At 41.2% G+C, this 19,836-nt stretch overlaps 2 protein-coding genes across 3 annotated transcripts in view; one reads left to right on the forward strand and one right to left on the reverse strand.

Moving 5' to 3' along the window:
- Window positions 1-12,171, forward strand: part of acadvl (acyl-CoA dehydrogenase very long chain) — a 52,543-nt gene extending 40,372 nt beyond the window's left edge. The window contains 8 exon segments of the mRNA XM_057321170.1: window positions 9,045-9,147; window positions 9,359-9,392; window positions 9,395-9,455; window positions 9,588-9,660; window positions 9,796-9,868; window positions 9,976-10,048; window positions 11,875-11,950; window positions 12,022-12,171. Coding sequence (XP_057177153.1) covers window positions 9,045-9,147; window positions 9,359-9,392; window positions 9,395-9,455; window positions 9,588-9,660; window positions 9,796-9,868; window positions 9,976-10,048; window positions 11,875-11,950; window positions 12,022-12,159 — 631 coding nt within the window. The 3' untranslated portion in view covers window positions 12,160-12,171.
- zgc:194312 (uncharacterized protein LOC794943 homolog) lies at window positions 414-19,097 on the reverse strand. 2 transcript variants are annotated; one of them, XR_008962702.1, is made up of 3 exons: window positions 17,657-19,097; window positions 14,785-14,909; window positions 414-518 (listed from the first exon to the last, which is right to left on the reverse strand). XR_008962702.1 is itself a non-coding variant. In XM_057330497.1 (2 exons), exons 1-2 carry the CDS (start codon window positions 18,586-18,588, stop codon window positions 14,849-14,851), a joined length of 993 nt encoding a protein of 330 aa, XP_057186480.1. In that variant the 5' UTR covers window positions 18,589-18,848; the 3' UTR covers window positions 12,194-14,848. The 2 variants fall into 2 exon arrangements, 1 of the variants encoding a protein (XP_057186480.1); XM_057330497.1 differs by lacking the exon at window positions 414-518 and having other exon boundaries at window positions 12,194-14,909; window positions 17,657-18,848.
- Window positions 19,098-19,836: the final 739 nt, after the last annotated feature.

The raw sequence follows: 19,836 nt of genomic DNA on the forward strand, positions 1-19,836 counted from the left end.
CAAATTTGTTGTTCTTGTAAAAAACTTCTTCCGTTCTCCCAGTAGTATTTAGGTAAAATGCAGTCAACAACATTGTTGCATAATCCTTGCAAAATCATTGTAATATGCTAATCTGGTTCTCAAGAAATTTATCTTTTAGGAAATGTGAAAAAAACATTTTTTCGATTGCAGATATTTGGTACCAAGGCAATCCTTGCAACTCACTTTACACTTGCAAGTCAAATTTTGGTTTTATAAATGTCCAAGCAAACACTTCTTTCCAGAAAACATCAGTCTGTAGTGCTGAGAAAAGAGAAATACTGTATTAGTGGTCGACCGAAAAGGGTTTTTAAAGGCTGATACCGATATTAAGAAAGCACTGTGCGGCCGATTGGCAGATAAGAGGTCGATATAACACAATTATTGATACTTACCATACAATTTTTGAATCCCATCCACCTTACACGATCCATTTCACTGTAGTCATATTACATTACTTGTCTCTTCTTTGCACAGCAAAGGCGGCACAGAAACCGAATCTGAAGCGGCATAAATGTGTATTTACACAGACCGTTAATGCAGCTCTAAAGCGGCAGAAATGCATTTACACAGGAATTAAAATTATGCGAAATAATGCTGAACATAACCACAAAAGCACTGTTCTAACAATATGATAATAAAATAATGCCTTAAATTAAACGATATAGGCTACACTAAAAAAAAAAAAAATACTGAAACTAATAACAATGCATGCTTTAGAATAAAAGCAATATTAGGCTATAAATGCAACATTTTAAATGAATTTCCTAGCTAACAAACACTCCATAGAAATTTGTTATTATCGGGCACCTCACTGCATATTGAACGACGCCAAAAGTTGTTTTAAAGAGCCAGAAAGTTACTCTCCGATCTGGACCGAAACGCGACTGTTTTGAGCTAAACGGTAAGAAAAGCACACACTCTCTCATCACAATATAGAAGAGTAATGTTAAGTTTGGGATTTATTATGTGTTCGACTTCATGCGCGTGTTGCGCAGACGCATCCGCTTAAAGGTACAGTGCGGGATGTTTTGTATGATCTATTAACAGAAATTCAATATAACATACAAAACTGTGTCTTTAGATGTGTATAAAAACCTTACATAATGAAAAGTTATGTTTATATTACCTTAGAATAAACCAGTTGTATCTACATAGGGAGAGGGCCTATCTACATGGAATTTGTTATGTTGCGCAGACATGTTTTGTACAGTAAGCTCTAACGGACAAACAGCTCTACAGAGCGCGTTTCGTATATGTTGGTCTTCTTCGTGTGTTTTTTTAGACGCAGCTTGCGCCATCACTGAGTTGAAGACGCACAAAGTAGTAAGTCGTAGTACGGAGAGAAGGAGGGGCAGTCGTCGTCTAGCTGAAGCAATTGATTGTTCTGTCTTAGAAGTTTTGATAAAATGGAGGACCATGCGTATTGTGCACAAGAGCCGACAGAGCGTGAATCTCCGTCGTCAAAGAAGCGCAAACGTGATGCTGCCAGACGAATTAGAGACAAACGGCGGCAGAAATCCAGGATAAACATCGGTGTATCTATTACCAGATGGAAGGCACTGTTGAAAGACAAATGTTTTCAAGGTGATGCTGAAGTTGCCTGTTTTCTGCTAGACTGGTAAGATAATTCAACATTTTCAATGTTTCCACGTTTTCAATGTTTACCAAACAACTGTTTTGTTGAAACGGTAACGTTAGCATTTTATACAAATGGCCATATAACCTCCGAATAATAATGTTTTTCCGTCCCTGCGGTAAGTACTCCGGTTGTTCCTGACTTTACAAAGGGGGAGACAAACGTCTACTAACTTACACCTAACTGCCTGTGTCGCAGTGAGATCAAACGCTTTGAACAGCGTTGCTATTTACGATTAGCTAACTTTAGTTACTTCACTACTCTCAGCGTGTACTAGATAGCAGGCAAGAAATATATCTAATTATAGAATTGTAACAGTAACTTTAACAATAGAATAACATACATGTTAAATGATTAATTACGTTAATATATTGCCTTACCTTTGTAAAGAAACATCGTTGCTTGTATCACTGCTATCCGCTGTCTCAGTAGACGACATCTTTTTTACTGTTGCGGCCACCGTCGTACTTTGAAAGGGAGATTCGTTGCAAAACTATAATACAACGCTAGTGGCCACTGATTTTCAAGAACTGCGCCTTTAAGTAACACGAGAGATAACTCCTGCAGTATGCGCAGCACTGTCCGACAAACCTAATGTTTGAAGCCGTTTGAAACGCAGTAGCACAGGTCTGCGTGTGATCGTGTCCCACGTATCGTAAGGTTTTTTCCTTAAGAAGGAGAGTAGCTAAAGGAGGAATTTTAACAATTCATGTCACAAGTTCAAATAAAACTATCTGCATTCCGCGCACACACAGTCACAAACAATCGTACTCCAAACATTTTTCTAAATGAACTTTAAAAAGAAACGAAACAAATGTAATTTGCCATTAAAAACTAATCTAAACTTTTTTAATGGCTGAAAACAGTCTCAAAATGTGCATCATGCATTCAAACTGCACAGCCTGCCTGAGTAAACAGCCACAGCACAAACAAAAATACTCCAAACATTTAAATCATTTTATGAAGAAATGAAACGAAAAATTTATGTTTGAATTATTTTTAAAAATCTGCGTTGTTATTAATAGCCTATAACAAATGTCGCTGTGTGTTTTTGGCTTCATCTTCACTCTCTCGCTTTCTGCTGACATGACAATGACGTAGTTTAGAGTGGCTTTAATGCACCTTCATTTACACTAATCCTGAGCCGCATCAGAGTCGCCTTTGATACTAGGCTCTGAGGAGGGTCAGAGCCGGCATATTTTAGATCGGCTTTCATGCGGCATTGCGTCTTTACACAGAAATTTAATCCGCCACAGAGACGCCTTAACTCGCCTGTGTAGAGACACCATAAGTGACAGTAATTTAATGCTATGTGTAAAAATATATCGCTTGATAATTGGACGCTTTTAATTATCGGCCGATATATTTTTACAGAGCCAATGTTTTTACTGCACATTAGCATTTTATTCATAAAAATTGGCAACAGCAATATAGCACTGCCGTATTAAATGAACAGAGACGTGGCCAGCTCTAATGTACAACAATAGTCTCTAGTTTAAAGGGGCCAGGCTTTGCAAATGTTTAAATTTTCAGTCCAATAACATGTCTTGTTGCCGTTGATCAAAGAAAATTAAAATCTTCAATACAATAAATGACCCCTACAAAAAACATCACTGACACTTTTACCCACTGTAATCAATAACATCTGAAGAGTGGACAGTGGGTTTCTGATCTTAGAGTTTTTAAAGAACAAACAAACAAAAAAGGCACACCAACCACCAGATAAGAGGAAATTATGCACAATAGAGCTTTAAGACTAGATGGTAAATGATTATAAATGAATTCATCTGTATACGGAGTGAAGTGTGGAGCTGTTGGGGGGGGGGTTAATTATAAAAGGAGTTTGTTTGTTTGTTTTATTCATTCTTAACACCATTCCAGCATCTCAGGCTATATTCATGGCGAGAAACAGTAAATGTCGTGATCTCAGTCTTGCCGTGGCCTTTTTGTCTTGTGTGAGTGTTTGTTTTGTTTTGTCAAACTCATGTGGAACCGTCTTGACGGATCTCCACGTGTTTAGTGTCTACGTCACTAGCCCCGCCCCCGTGTCTCCCCTTCAGGCTTTCCCCTCACCGGGTTTCCATCACCTCTTCACCTACACTCCTGTAGCTCGTCCCTAATTAGCAGTCCCCCCTGGCTCCTTATTATTATTCACCTGTTGTTCATTCCCCGCTGATTAGGTCCCCTCTATTTAATCCCTCTTGTTCTCTTGTCTTGTGTCAGACCGTTGCGTGTTAAATGCCAGCTCTGACTGCCACAGTCTTGTTCTGTCTTTGTTACTGCCTAGTCTTGCTAATTGTGTTTGTAGTGCTCCAGTGCCTTTGCTCTTTGCTACTTTTTCCCCTGTGCCCCTCAGTGTTCTCTGGCGTCTCGGACCTCTGCTCTCATCACCTCCCGGCACCTCCTCACAAGGGATCACCTTTATCGTCCGGATTCTTCCAGCGGGTAGAGACTGCTCCCCGCTGAGTGTCTGATAGAGTCAAGATTTCCGGTCCGGATTCTAATACTGCTTCTTACCGTGAGTACCGCTGGGTCGAGCTCTCTCCCCACGGGCTCACGAGGTACCTGTGGCTAGTGACTCTGGTGATCTGCTGTGGACAAATTTTGCTCAATAAAGACCTTTTTCCCGCATTTGAGTCTCCGAACCTCTTGTTCCTCTCCGAGTCATGACAGAACGGTCTGACCACACTGGAGATTCAGTGGGGATGGACCCCTTCCGCAATGCTGTACAACAACAGGGGGTCGCCCTCGGACAGCAGCTCACAAGGCTGAACGCCACCACACAGGAAGTGGGAAATCTTGCGGGTCAAGTCACGGATCTTACAGACCTGGTCACCGAGCTGCGCAGAGAACTCGCTGCGAGTCGAATTTCTTCCAGCTCGTCTCGTGGACATCTGTCTGAGTCTGAGCCTCATGTCAATAGCCCCCTGCCTTACAGCGGAGACCCCAATGCCTGCCGTCCTTTCCTCGCCCAGTGTGCTCTGGTGTTTTCCCTTCAGCCACGCCGCTATGCCACCGAAGAGGCAAGGGTGGCGTTTGTTTTAACCCTGCTGACGGGTCGGGCACGAGAGTGGGGAACAGCTGTATGGGAGTCTCAAGCACCCTTTTGCCACTCGTTCACAGATTTCCGGGCCGAAATGATCAGCTCTCAAGCCTGATCCAAGGTCGTAACTCTATCACGGATTATTCCATCAAGTTTCAGACGCTGGCGGCCGCCTGCAACTGGAACGAGGGAGCGCTACGCGCTCGATTTCTCAACGGGGTGAATGCGTCCATTGCTGACGAGATCGAGACTCGTTTGAACAGCCGCCAATGCCGGCAGCCTTCAGCCACCTCTTGGCGAGTTCGAGACGCCCACACCTCCCCTAAAGTCACCGGAGCTAGCCCCGAGGAGGAGCCCATGCAACTGGGCCGCTCTCGCTTGACACCTTTACAGAAACAGCAGCGCCTTCTCGGAGGACTCTGCTTCTATTGCGGGAGGGATGGGCACCAAGTCATCCAGTGTCCGTTAAAAGGCTCCGCCCACCCGTAGAGCGGAGAGTCCGGGTGGGCGCTATTCCTATTTCCTCTCCTGTTTCCCGTTCCTCACTGCCGTTCCGGATCCTGTTCGATGGCCGGAGTCACACCGGCAAGGCTCTTCTTGACTCGGATGCCGAAGGGAGTTTCCTCGATGCCACCACCGCAGCCCGGTGGAAGATTCCGGTCAAGCTCCTCGACAGACCCATCTCGGTCCAGACGCTAGCGGCCTTCCCTTTGCCACCATAACTCACGTCATCCCTCACGTAATACTTTTTCTTTCGGGTAATCATTGTGAGTGCATTGAGCTGTACATCCTCGATTCCCCCAATAACCCCCTCATTTTAGGGCATCCTTGGTTGTCTCAGCACAATCCTCACATTGATTGGGTTAAAGTTCTGTGGTGGCCTGGAGCCCATCTTGTCCCACGTCTTGTCTTGGTTCTGCTCCGTCTCTTGTCTCTGTGTCTTCTGTGTTTCAGGTCAGGGCCGCCGATTTGGCTGGGGTCCCGGAGGAGTACCACGATCTTCGCACCGTCTTCAGCAAGTCGCGAGCCACCTCTCTCCCTCCGCATCGCCCCTACGACTGCTCCATAGACCTTCTCCCAGGCACTTCTCCGCCTAGGGGGCGCCTCTACTCACTGTCCGCCCCGGAGAGAGAGGCCATGGACAAGTATATTCAAGAATGCTTACCGGCTGGGCTCGTTCGCCATTCCTCCTCCCCGGCCGGTGCAGGGTTCTTCTTCGTCCAGAAGAAGGATGGCTCCCTGCATCCCTGTATCGATTATCGAGGTTTGAATGAGATTACGGTTAAGAATAAGTACCCCCTACCTCTCATGTCTACTGCCTTCGAACTCTTGCAGGGAGCCCAGGTCTTTACTAAACTAGACCTTTGCAATGCCTATCACCTGGTCCGCATCCGGGAGGGGGACGAGTGGAAGACAGCGTTTAATACACCTTCGGGACACTAGGAGTATTTGGTACTCCCGTTCGGTTTGACCAATGCTCCTGCCGTCTTCCAGGGCCTCATAAATGCCGTGTTGGGGGACATGATTAATCGATTTGTCTTTGTGTACCTGGATGATATTCTGATTTTTTCCCCCTCTCTCCAGGAACACACCCGACATGTCAGGGAGGTCCTCCAGCGTTTATTAGAGAATCAACTTTTTGTTAAAGCGGAGAAGTGCAAATTCCATGCTGTCACTGTTTCGTTCCTTGGTCACATAATTTCACCCAGAGGCATCAACCCCGATCCCGCCAAGATCAGAGCCGTCGCCGAATGGCCTGTCCCCGACTCTCGTAAAGCCCTTCAGTGGTTCCTGGGTTTCGACAACTTTTACCGGCGATTCAGCCGGGGTTTCGGCCAGATAGCCGTACCGCTCACTGCATTGACCTCCACTAAGGTCTCGTTCAGATGGAATTCCCAAGCTCAGGTAGCCTTTGATGATCTCAAGTCTCGTTTTGTCTCTGCTCCTGTGCTTTGTTTTCCAGAACCCGAGCAACAATTCATTGTCGAGGTCGATGCATCCGACGTTGGGGTAGGCGCGGTTCTGTCTCAGCGTTCTAATCATGATGGGAAGGTGCATCCTTGCGCCTTCTACTCCCATCACCTCAACCCTGCCGAACGGAACTATGACATAGGTAACCGAGAGTTGTTGGCGGTCCGCCTGGCTTTGGGTGAGTGGCGTCACTGGCTGGAGGGGTCAGCGCAGCCTTTCTTGGTCTGGACGGATCATAAAAACCTTGAGTATATCCGTTCAGCCATAGAGACTAAACTCACGCCAAGCCCGCTGGGCACTCTTTTTCAGTCGGTTTAACTTCACCCTCTCGTACCGGCCGGGGTCTAAGAACGTCAAGATCGATGCTCTCTCTCGTCTCTTTGAGATCCCCGGAGGGGAGCCTCCGACCAGACCCATCCTTCCCAAGGGGATGGTGGTCGGGGCTGCTATCTGGGATCTCGAGAGATGAGTTGAGCAGGCCGGTCGAGGGGTGCAAGTCCCGAGAGAGTGTCCAGAGGGCAGGTTGTTTGTCTCGGTTGCGCTGCACCCCGAAGTCCTGCGGTGGAGCCATTCCTCCAAGTTAGTCGGCCATCCAGGTAACCGGGGAACCCTGGCGTCCGTCTGCCAGTGGTTTTGGTGGCCTTCTTTGAATGCTGATGTTAAACAGTTTGTGTTGGCTTTCCCAGTTTGCGCCCAATGTAAATCATCCCACCGCCCTCCCACTGGTCTGCTTCGCCCTCTCCCCATCCCCTCTCGCCCTTGGTCTCATATTGCCTTAGACTTTGTCACTGGCCTTCCTCCCTCTGGCGGCAACACCGTCATTCTTACGGTGGTGGACCGTTTCTCCAAAGCGGTCCATTTTATTCCCCTACCCAAGCTCCCCTCCGCCCGGGAGACCTCTCAACTGGTGGTGGACCACGTCTTTCGCCTACATGGTTTGCCCACTGACGTCATGTCCGATAGGGGTCCTCAGTTCACCTCCCGGTTCTGGAAAGAGTTCTGCAGACAGATCGGGCCTCTACGAGTCTGTCTTCCGGTTTCCACCCTCAGACCAATGAGCAGTGTGAGCGAGCCAACCAGGATCTTGAATGCAAACTCCGCTGTTTAACATCACAGAATCCCAGTTCCTGGAGCCAACAGCTTTCCTGGATTGAATACGCCCACAACTCCCTTCCGGTATCCTCCTTAGGTATGTCCCCTTTTGAATGTTCTGTGGGTTACCAACCTCCCTTGTTTCTCTCTCAGGAACTCGATGCTGCGGTTCCTTCTGCTCTGGCCTTCGTTCAGCGTTGTCGCCGCACCTGGACGAGGGCCAGAAAGGTTCTGGCCTGAACCTCCCAGAAGACCAAAGCAGCAGCCGATCATGACCGGTCTTCTCCTCCGGCCTACCTGTGTGGTCAACTGGTATGGTTATCTACCATGGACCTGCCTCTCCGGGTGCCCTCTCGCAAGTTGGCTCCGAGGTTCATTGGACCATTCTGCATCACCAAGGTGGTTAACCCGGTGGCCGTCCGGCTCAAGCTTCCCCTGGGTTTTTTGGTTTTGTCTTTATTATTTATTAAACATCTTGTTAACCCCTTACCCACTGTCTGCACCTGGGTTCTCTGTCCTTGTGTCTCACCACCCACACGTTTCATGTCACTTAACTATTCAGAGAAAATGCATGTTTAGGAAAACTTTCATTATTACTATTTTTTTGCAAAAATAATATAAAACACCAATAAAATCCTTATTTTTTACATTTTAAACAAACGCTGTATCTTAAAATCTGTCATATAATCTATAATTTACACTGATAAACACACATTACTTATTTTAGCCACGTTATGGCTATATGTGATTACTTTCATGCTCGTAATATTATAATTCAATTTCAACACTTTAGCCTGTATGTCACAGACAGGGTCACAAATGTACTGTAACTATGGCAATTGGAGAAAAAATGAAATCAACAAATGTTATATTTTATCTTATTTCAAGTAGAACTGCTTAGAGCTAGGCAAACAGCTGTTTTCCTTGAGATGCTTTTTAAAGAGTATTGAAGATGTTCCCATCTATTCTGGAATATTATTGCCTTTTTTCTCTTTATTATTTATAAAGAAAATTGTAAATAAAATTGTAGTATTCTGAAATTAAGTTGAAATACCGTAAATTGAATCAATAATATTTTTGTGATACATTTCAGAAACTGACCCTAAACTTTGTTGAGGAGCATAAAGGATTTTTTTATGTTTGAAAAAATTAGGATGCTGTAAATAAAAGGAAATAAATTAACATTACATAAGTTGTTTGTGTCACAAATTAAGACTTGTCATCGTCTGATATTAGATTTTGTATGACACATTTTCTCATGCACTGTGTACCTTTCTCTCTGGATGCTTGTGTGGAGAGGATCATGCGGGATTTAAGAATCTTCCGAATTTTTGAGGGAACCAATGACATCCTGCGGCTTTTCGTAGCGCTTAACGGCTTCCAGGTATTGCAGGAATGCAAACATTGCTGAGAATATAACTGGCTGTTTTACAGCTTCCTGTGCTGCAAAACCACCTAAAGCTGACAGCACGTGTGGTTGTTGACATCTGGCACTGCTAAAAATTGGTCTTGGTGATTTCCAATGCATAAGAGCTGAATAAGCGAGAAATGGTGTTGAATTTGACTTCTATTTGCAAATGTGTTCTTTTTGTTAGAATGCAGGCAATCAGCTGAAGAGCTTGCAGAAAGCATGAAGAACCCTCTTGGTAATGCTGCAATGTTGGCGGGTGAAATGACCAAGCGTGCTAGGAGGTTAGATGCTGGGGCATATCGTCACACCCTTAAAATAATTTTGCAGCATTTCTTCCTTTTGCAGCATCATGTATTCAAGTAAACCTCTGATCTTTATCTCTGTGTCTTTCTGTTTCTTTCTGTCTCTTGCAGGAAGACAGTCATGGGGACAGGGTTGACTCTGCAGGGAAAAGTTAATCCAGAGCTTAATCACAGTGGAGAATTGGTAAGAACTAATTAAAATTGCAGTTCCTGCACAGTGTTCAAGCAAAACTAGAAGACCAGTGACATATACGGTTCCAAAGTTTAATTTAAGATGTAGACTGCTGGTCTAATGTTTGCTCCTAATTTTCCCTTAAAGACTGTTAAAGCCATTGAGCAGTTTGGAGCTGTTATTGAAGAACTTCTTCTCAAACCTGGAAAGAGAATTATTGGTGAGTGATGGGAATGCAATTTGCTTTTAGATCTTGTTGGGCCATCCAAATGAAAGTGTTGGTTGAATTATTTCTTACTGATTACGGATTCTGCATGTTTGTTACAGATGAACAGTTTGTTCTGAAGCGAGTTGCAGACTGTGCCATTGATCTGTACGCCATGGTTGTGGTTTTGTCCAGGTAAGTTGCTCAAAACATCATGTATACTTGAGTGTAGTCTTTTTTCTGTTGGGCCAGTAAGAAAGTTCTACCTCCCACCAGAATACCTTACATTCTAAAACTCTAAAAAGAGCACAATCTGTGTTATTTCTGGGACAACACATTTTGTGTTACTTTTAACACAACCTGTGCTGTCCCTTTTATTTGTTTAACGCAACATAAAATGACACGTACTGTGGTAAATAGTATAACACAAACAATGTGTTAAATATTTTTAAAGTTTAGAAACCACCCAGCATCCTAGTGGTATAGCTCTGGTACAATTAGCAATGCTCTGGCAAGTTACCCACAACACCCTAGCATCATGACAGCCTTTGCCCAGGCAAGCACCACTCAGAACAAAAACTCTAGGCTATTGATACTTTTTGTTAAAGTGTAATATTGTTGGCAACATTGCCCCTTTTTGCATGAAGTATATTAGTAGCAGTCAAACATTTGAAAACACTTAAAACTCTTTTAATTTGAAATGTATAATTAAATGCATTACACTACTAGCATTTGTGGTTAGAAACGCATCAAATATTTTAATTTCCTTAAAAAACCCTAAATGTAATGCTCATTGTAACCTAGGGAGGCCACCATTTTCTTTTTCAATGACGACATCTGGTTGCACGAACAGGCAGCCAAACTGAACACAGACTACACAGTATTACTGTAGATATAAGGTGCTTGTAAGATAAAAACATATAAAAACAATGTTAAAATAATAAAAAGGAAAATGAAGATGCTAGTTGATCTATTTTAATAATAAATTGGTCAGAAACAATACAAACATACATATTAATAACCAAAAATCATTGCAAATTTAATATATACAATATATTTTTAGCTATTATAAAATGCATTCTATCCAGATTTTGACTGTTTGATGTTGATACTGTCTTCTCTCTCTGTCGGTCTTTAGCTGATGGAGGCTGACATTCGCGTCAATAATACAGAATAAATAACCAAACCGCAAGCATCTTGCGACTGTGTTTATCAGTATATTCTCGTTATGTATATTCTCGTAATGTGTAAAATATACGATAATAGTGGATGTTACTGTCTTAAATAGTCTTCACTGTCTTGAAGACGGAGGTTTAAAGCTATGATTTAATGCATGTTTACCTTGAACAGAGACGCTACTGAACGCATTCTTCTTTTATGGCAGGCAGGCTGGCTTGTGTCAAGAGGACATACCGCCACCTACTTTCCCTGTATATACTGTATCTTATCTTATGTTTGACGTCTCATATTTTACTGATAAGATCTATGGAAAACGTGTGTGCCGTAGCGTTAAGAGAACAGGTTTAGGTTGCAAGTGCAACTATTTGACGTCAAGTATAAGTATTTTGACGAAAAAAGGGCGGCCTCGGAGTTTAAATAGTTTTTCAAAGTTTATGAATACTATGACAGTTACGCTGTTTTTCATTTCACATTTATAAAGTCAATGCCATTGTTGATATATTAAGTCATACACCTCTCTGTACCCAGGGATCCCTTTCAGATAAAATTATCATTTTTGTTTCACTCTGTGAACTAACAATATTTCCCCCAAATTTCAAATAAAAAGATTTTTCTATTTAATTTTTTCTCAAATACTGCAAAGAAAACAAGTTTGACTTTATGTCACTCCTGAGGTTTGATTTTGCTGAAATTCAACAGAAACTGGACTGGAATGGACACAACACATCTATAAATGCAGATTAAATAAAAATTTGGAATGGTCTCTTAAATTATTCCATGGCTGGATTCGTATATTTAGTATATGTGTCTAAACGTAATGTGTGTACTTGTTGTCTTTACAGAGCATCCAGGTCTCTCAGCCTAGGTCACCCTTCTGCTCAGCATGAGAAGTTGCTGTGCGAAACCTGGTGTACCGAGGTCAGTGTCTCCCCATCTGTTCCACTCCTTATGCCAACTTAAAATCTTCAACCACATTTTTTGTTCTTTAGGCCCATCAGAGAGTCATGGAGGACGTCAAGTTCCTCAGGTCAGAAACATCCAAGCAGATCTTTAAGAACCTACGAGCTGTTTCTGTTGCTGTGGTGGAAAATGGAGGAGTGGTGTCTCCTCATCCTTTGGGCTTTTAAAGATCTGTCTGCTCTTGCTCTCATCAGCCAATCATCTCCTAGTCACCAGCCAGTCTGAACTGTCTTGAATTATTGCTTTACCCATCATCCAGCAGACTGCTCAGTTTTACACTCCTTGAAGAGTGGAATCTGTCACATTTTGTTTGTCTATCACAAGAGTGCTTTAATATTATATATATATAATATGTAAATGAATAATTATGATAGAATTATATGTGGATGTGTATATTTAAGGATTGGATTTGAGTTTCCTGTTTGTTTAATGTGACACCTAAATCAAAAGATGGAAATCTATGACAACCATGTTGCAAAGCTTCATGATATCTGTTGCTTTTCTCCTGTTTTTTTCTGCTTTAAGACCTGTTGTTATCACTCAGGCCAATGTCCCGCCCCCTGTCAGTTTTTCACAGATTTTAATTTGTCATGTTTGTCAACAGTTTGTTTTGTTTGGCGGCTTCACGTATTTAACTTTAAACTGTTACATCTAAAGTTCTCATTACTGAAATCAAAACATTTACACAGAGTTTCATAACAATAATGGTCAATTTGTCAACGTTAAAGGCGCAGTTCTTGAAAATCAGCGGCCACTAGCTTTGTATTATAGTTTTGCAACGAATCTCTGAGTCATTTGCCCACCCCTCCCTTTCGAATTACGATGGTGGCCACAATAGTAAAAAAAGATGTCGTCTACTGAGACAGCGGATAGTAGTGATACAAGCAGGTAAGGCAATATATTAACGTAATTAATCATTTAACATGTATTCTATTGCGAAAGTTACTGTTACAATTCTATAATTAGATCTATTTCTTGCGTGCTATCTAGTACACGTTGAGAGTAGTGAAGGAACTAAACTTAGCTAATTGTAAATAGCAACGCTGTTCAAAGCGTTTGATCTGACAGCGACATAGGCAGTTAGGTGTAAGTTAGTAGACGTTTGTCTCCCCCTTTGTAAAGTCAGGAACAACCGGAGTACGTACCGCAGGGACGGAAAAACATTATTATTCGGAGGTTATATGGCCATTTGTATAAAATGCTAACGTTACCGTTTCAACAAAACAGTTGTTTGGTAAACACTGAAAAAGTGGAAACATTGAAAATGTTGAATTATCTTACCAGTCTAGCAGAAAACAGGCAACTTCGGCATCGCCTTGAAAACATTTGTCTTTCAACAGTGCCTTCCATCTGGTAATAGATACACCGATGTTTATCCTGGATTTCTGCCGCCGTTTGTCTCTAATTCGTCTGGCAGCATCACGTTTGCGCTTCTTTGACGACGGAGATTCACGCTATGTCGGCGCTTGTGCACAATACGCATGGTCCTCCATTTTAGACAGAACAATCAATTGCTTCAGCTAGACGACGACTACTCCTCCTCCTCTCCGTACTATGACTTACTACTTTGTGCGTCTTCAACTCAGTGATGACGCAAGCTGCGTCTAAAAACACACACGAAGACCAACATATACGAAACGCGCTCTGTAGAGCTGTTTGTCCGTTAGAGCTTACTGTACAAAACATGGCTGCGCAACATAACAAATTCGATGTAGATAGGCCCGCTCCCTATGTAGATACAACTGGTTTATTCTAAGGTAATAAAAACATAACTTTTCATTACGTAAGGTTTTTATGCACATCTAAAGACACAGTTTTGTATGTTATATTGCATTTCTGTTAATAGATCATACAAAACATCCCGCACTGTACCTTTAAAGGAATAGTATACCTTCAGAATAAATCATAATTTACTCACCCTGTTGTCATTTTTTTACTTTAAAGGAAGTAACTACGACCATGCAAGTAATACCACTGGCTATGTTTATCAGAAGCCTTCTTGCAACTTAGACAACAAAAAGATGTGTATTGATGCCTGACTACATGAATGTGTTACATTTGATCATGCCATTAGATGAACATTTTGTCTTAAAGGCGGGGTAACCGATTTCCGAATTACGCTTTAGACAACCGAGTCGGGCCGAGTAGGCTACCAAAACAACTTTGTAGCCAATCAGCAGTAAGGTTCACAATGCACAGGACGGACAATAGCCGAGCTAATGTGTTTGTTTTGGTGATTTGAACACCAACAATGGCTAAGGGAAATCGGACACCCCGCCTTTAATTGTGTATTCTTTTAATTTATGTCCGTGCAATCTCTTTGCCTGTAATCATTGAAATTAGTATCGACACGCACAAGAAAATAAATGATAACTCATAATATTATTCAGCATACTTAAGAGTCACATTATCCAGGTTTCATATTTGTTTATCCTAGTCATTTTCACTGCATGTTGCATAATAATCCACAATGCATACGCTCTAGAAAAAAGATTCTACTTTTTCAGAAGCAAGCGATTTGTATCAGTTAACATTACAACTTTAAGCAATTACTATCAACAGTTAACATTGTACAGTTAAAATATATGGTTCAGATTACAAAAAATGAGTCATTGTTCCTAGTTATTGTACAGTTAAATAAATATATACAATTCTCATGCTTGTTCACTTGGTAGGACTGATTCCAGATCCTTTCAGCTGGTGCTGCTGGTGATAATACACAAAAAAATGATAAAAAATATTGCTTGAAGTGTGGCTTTCTTTCTGAAAGAGTTACGCTTGGGAAACATTACATTTTTCTTTCAGTCTCGGTAGTTTCAACAAAACATCAGGCTTGTTTTCTTAATCCACAGATGATCACACAGTAGTCTGCGAGATCTCCCTGGATAACAAAGTCTCTGAAGTCATTCTGCGTTCCCTGAAATAAATTATTTCCAACAATTAGAATTTTTATATTATATTAGTAATGTATACACATAATTACATTGCCGTATTATTTAATTATAATCATAATGTATATTAATATTCACTTTGGACACACCCCTAAACACAGAAAAGCTCAAGGTCGTCTTTGAAAATATAAACTGTTCACTGTAAACCCGAATAAGTTGGGAAAACTCAAAAAAATTGAGGTAATCAGTTACATCAATTTTTTTGAGTGATGACGTTCCCTATTTTAAGTAAACAAAACTAGTCAGTTTTGAGTTTGTTGTACTGTTGTTGACTCCTTTTAATTTTGAACATTTAGCAAAGTAACTTTTTTTATTTACAGCTAAATAAATGAAAGGTCTTAAGACAACCTAAACAGTTCAGCTGCATCAACAATTAACAAACAGCCTTCACAGAGTGTGATGCAACACACACGACTGCTGTTGCACCTCCCACAAACTAAGCATAAGCACCACTCTTCTGAACGATGGTAACCCCAAAAGTCAAAAATACAACAAACTCTTCTAAATATCCAAGATAATTGAACATTCATCATTAACAAGGCTTTTTCCTTTCTAAAAACTCATAAAATAACACTTCATTTCAAAATTTACTTTCCTAATGCAGTCTCACGCAAAGCATGCTGGGAACTGAATTTCATTCTCAACAAATCATCTTGAATTAACTTGTTGAAATTAAGTTAAACTAACTCAAAAGTAAGAATTAGTTACAGGAACTCAAAAAATTTAAGTTAGGATTTTTTTATATAAAATTAAGTTTACACTACTTAAACTGTTTAATTTCTTTGAACATTCGGGTTTACAGTGTTGGATGTATTCTTAAAGATATCAACAAGATAATAACCAACCCCCGAAAATTCGCTGCTGACGCTGTGTACACGATGCTTACTGCAGCCTCTCTCACACGCGCAGAGTCTGACACACACACAGGCACGCACACACACACACCACGTGACTGATTTCTACCTATCCCTAAAACATCACCATGCAGTTGAGCTGCTCGACAAAATAAAATATAACAGTGTGAGGGCAGAGAAGACTACAGAACGGCAATGGCGTGTGCCAATAAACAAACAAATCTTCTTTCATTTTGGCAGAAGACGAAGAAAGGTATTAACTTTAGTATGCGAGTACACGCAGACGAAAATGTACACTTATAACTCATGATATAAAAATCCGGATTATCACAACAAGCCCGCACAGTTTTTTTGTGATTCTGCTATTGCGGCATAATCTTAATCTTAAATCAATGCAAGTAGCAAAAATTAATTTTATCAATTTGTACTGCATTATTTTTACGAGGATAATGCACAGATGTTGTCTGTCGCTCATGTGAGGTCAGTGAGTGATCTGTGTGAACCTTTCTTACCTGGCTGCTGCCTCACATAAGTGCCAAGGACCGGGCAAAGCAATAATATCCTGATATTTGACAGCGTACTGGAGCAATACTGTTATGTATTCCAGGTAAAAGAAAACATCATGCTTGAGCAAATGCTTCCCGTCGAATCTTGTCTTTCAGGCTTATTGCTTGAATGGTAAAATACACGTATAATTATGTCAAAATGTCCGTCGAGTTTTTTAAACACAATCGGGTATGAAGTAAACAAACCGTTTTTGGGAGAAACTTTTTGGGACGTGTAGCCTCTCACTGGATCCGCGCTTTAACGCAAGTCTTAAAGTGCCAGCAGCTCAGTCACACCAGCAGTTATTAGGCCACTGGCTGTTTGTGTTTACTTATAAATTTACTTCAAAACCTTTCATTTTTTATTTATATTATATTTCATTTATATTACTACTAATTATAGTTATTAAGTATTTCTATTCATGTAAATACTTTTAGTATTTAAGTAGTTAAGGTTGCAAAAAAACATTACAAATATTTACACAATTTACAAACAAGGAAAAATCCTTAAGGAACTGACTGTTAATTTCATGCATTATTATCGCCCAGCTCATAAACGTGAAAGCACTAACGCATTACAAACATTACCATATGCTTTTTTTGCTCAAGGCAAGATACTCTCTGATGATTCCACTATTTAAAATCGAACAGGAAAAATACATGGACTTTGAACTTTGAAAAGTCCACAAGAGAATGAAGTACAGTAGACATAAGTAGCTAGACATAGATAACAATGGGTCAAATGTATAAAGTTACATATGATTATTTTGTGTTTAATAATATGTTGCATAAATGTGTTCATGCAAAGCATATTTTCCCTGAGAAGAATAAATTTAAATTTATGTGATTATTTTGTGTTTGCTAATAAACTATATTGCATAAAAATGTCCATGCAAAGCATATTTTCCTTTAGAGAATAAATGTAAATGTATGTGATTATTTTGTGTTTGCTAATAAACTATATTGCATAAAAAAATTCATGCAATGCATATTTTCCTTGAAAAAATACCCCTTACAACCTTATCCAAATTCACTACATTAGCCCCTAATGTTTTAGGCTCAGCCCCTGATGGTTTTATATCCTAGATACGCCCCTGGGGTTGTTCACCATTATGAGATCGAATTAACCTAACAATGTAGGTAGGCTATACGAACGAGCTAACAAAAACTGTTTGTTCTAATGTAATTATTAAACGTTAAATTTGCCTCATGGGCTATAGCTAGAACACCTTCATGCAACCATGCGTAATGCGCCTTGTGTGACATCACATAGACGAATACGTGTACATTATTTCAAATTCTTCCACACCATACCTTTGCTGGCGGCACCGTTTGGGATTGGTGATGTTGACAGTCCACTCCAAAACTCGCTTCAGTCGACCAGACAAGCACGGAAAGCGATGACTAAGGTGCTCTAAGAGTTCCTCTTTACGAAGTCCATACACTATCGGCGCAATGCATTGCGCCAAACTGAAGAAGACAAAACTTATGACGGCAAAAAGCTCTTTAGTAGAACTTTCAAGTATTTTTTGGCTGTTAAGAATATGTAGCAAAAAGAGTACGAAATTTGGCACAATGTAAACAGCGAGCTGCGTGCCATGTACAGCAATAGTCCTGCAAGCTGCTCGGTTGCGCCGATTGAGCACGCCCGAACGTCGCCCTTCATACAAGATCCGCACATAGCTGTACACGATGAGCACAGTACAAATCGATATTAAAACGATTTTGTGCATCTGTCCTGCTTGCAACTTTTTCCTTCCACATGTACTATGGCCCACTGTGGTATTACCTTTCTTGAGAGCAAGGCTGAGAGGAATAATTGAAGCGAGTCCCCACGATAGGATGCCAACAAGCCATGGCCATGATTTGAAACAAACTTTGCCGTACTGGAGCGGGTAGCATATGGCAAAATAACGGTCAAGCGCCATGGCCGTTATGGTGAGGATGATATTGGACCCGCTTGTAATCAGAATTCGTATTAGCACCATGCAGACGGATGCGGTGGTTGCAGCTTTCACATATAATTGTAAGTAGAAAACGAAACATACTGAAAAGTACATCAGTGCAGAGAACAACAGGTGGAACACCAGGACGAAGCGCGCGTGGCTCCGGAGGCGCTCCTCGCGCACTATAGTCCAATTAATAATCAGATTAAAAAAAGACAAAATGATGAAGGAACCTGCAGATGCCCACACACGCACGCCGATGTGGGGATCGTCAACTCCATCTGAATAATTTGACATCATACAGATTCTTCAGGCCTCACTCATACTGTACATCAAATAGTTTCGTAAGGCAAAATATTTCCACAATGGGATGGTACATTTGGATCGCAAGTATTTCTCCAAAGTCCACGCAAGTTCTTTGTTCCTAGTTTGAGTCTCGAGCACCTGCGTTCCTTGCACATGACAGTTCACACACGAAACCCATTTTAGTGATGGCAACAATGTACCTCACTTCACACTTTAGGCTACATGAGAAAAGAGAGACAGAAGTGGGCGGTGTTTTAGCAGTTTCATATCCGCGCCTTTTGTGTTACAATTGCATAAGCCTAAAATGCCTCATGCATTTCATACCCGTCAACATTTGGGTACCAAAATCCGGGAGACCCATGATGGGGGTGATGTGGTTGCGGGGGTGTTGTGCAGGGCAAATAGGGCACCCCTCTTTTATAAGGTGACCAGACGTCCCAGTTTTCCGGGGACAGTCCTGTTTTTGGATGTTCTGTCCCCGACTGGACCTGTCCCCGGAAATGTCCCCATTTTACAGCACGTCCAAAACAACCAGGAAACACACTGACAAAGCCCGATCAACATATCCTGCGGTGTTCCAGAGCAACCATGTAGTGATTATTTACACCAGCAGAGGGGGCTGTAAGATGCTTAGCGATGAAAAAGGTACGACGAGACATGATAAAGCGTCATCAAGTTATTATCAAATATAAAAAGACTGGAGTCAAAGTTATCGGGTTCAAGGTACTAACTACTCATGTTAAATTAATGTTAAACTGTTTTTATGTGTTATATAACAGGGCCAGGCCAGGGAGCTGGATTGTTTTGCACGAAATTGTAAACTTTACCATTAAGTTCCATCGTCACAACACAGAATTCCCACAACTGATCTAGTGATTGATTCCCACACATACGTTGGCAAAAAGTACGCAACGATATAAACAAATAAAAATATGTATCTAAGCAACAGCAATTACACTGACAACTATTACATTCGCAGAAAGGACATGTGCTCAAAATGAGTCTAAAATGCAAATAAAAAGCTTCCATTTCAAAAAGCACAAACATAGAAAGTTATTTTAAACGTTTTAATTACTGGTTGTAATGACTGTATACAGTTTGGAAAATATTAATTACAATTAGATGTTAAATGTTAAAAATGGTAACTACCGTATTATTTGTCATATTTTTCACATTTGTTATATGTTTGTAGTGTTTTTAAATTTTGTGTAATGCATGCAACTGATTTGATCATTTGCAATG

The sequence above is a fragment of the Triplophysa rosa genome, linkage group LG1 (assembly GCF_024868665.1).
Source record: "Triplophysa rosa linkage group LG1, Trosa_1v2, whole genome shotgun sequence".
NCBI classification, from domain to species: domain Eukaryota; kingdom Metazoa; phylum Chordata; class Actinopteri; order Cypriniformes; family Nemacheilidae; genus Triplophysa; species Triplophysa rosa.

What these genes read in the sequence shown, in the direction of transcription:
- zgc:194312 (XM_057330497.1), bottom strand. Translation starts at nt 18,588, where the DNA reads ATGATGTCAAATTATTCAGATGGAGTTGACGATCCCCACATCGGCGTG. An exon ending in AAACGGTGCCGCCAGCAAAG is followed by an intron (nt 14,910 to 17,656) that starts GTATGGTGTGGA and finishes AATTTATTTCAG; the next exon opens with GGAACGCAGAATGACTTCAG.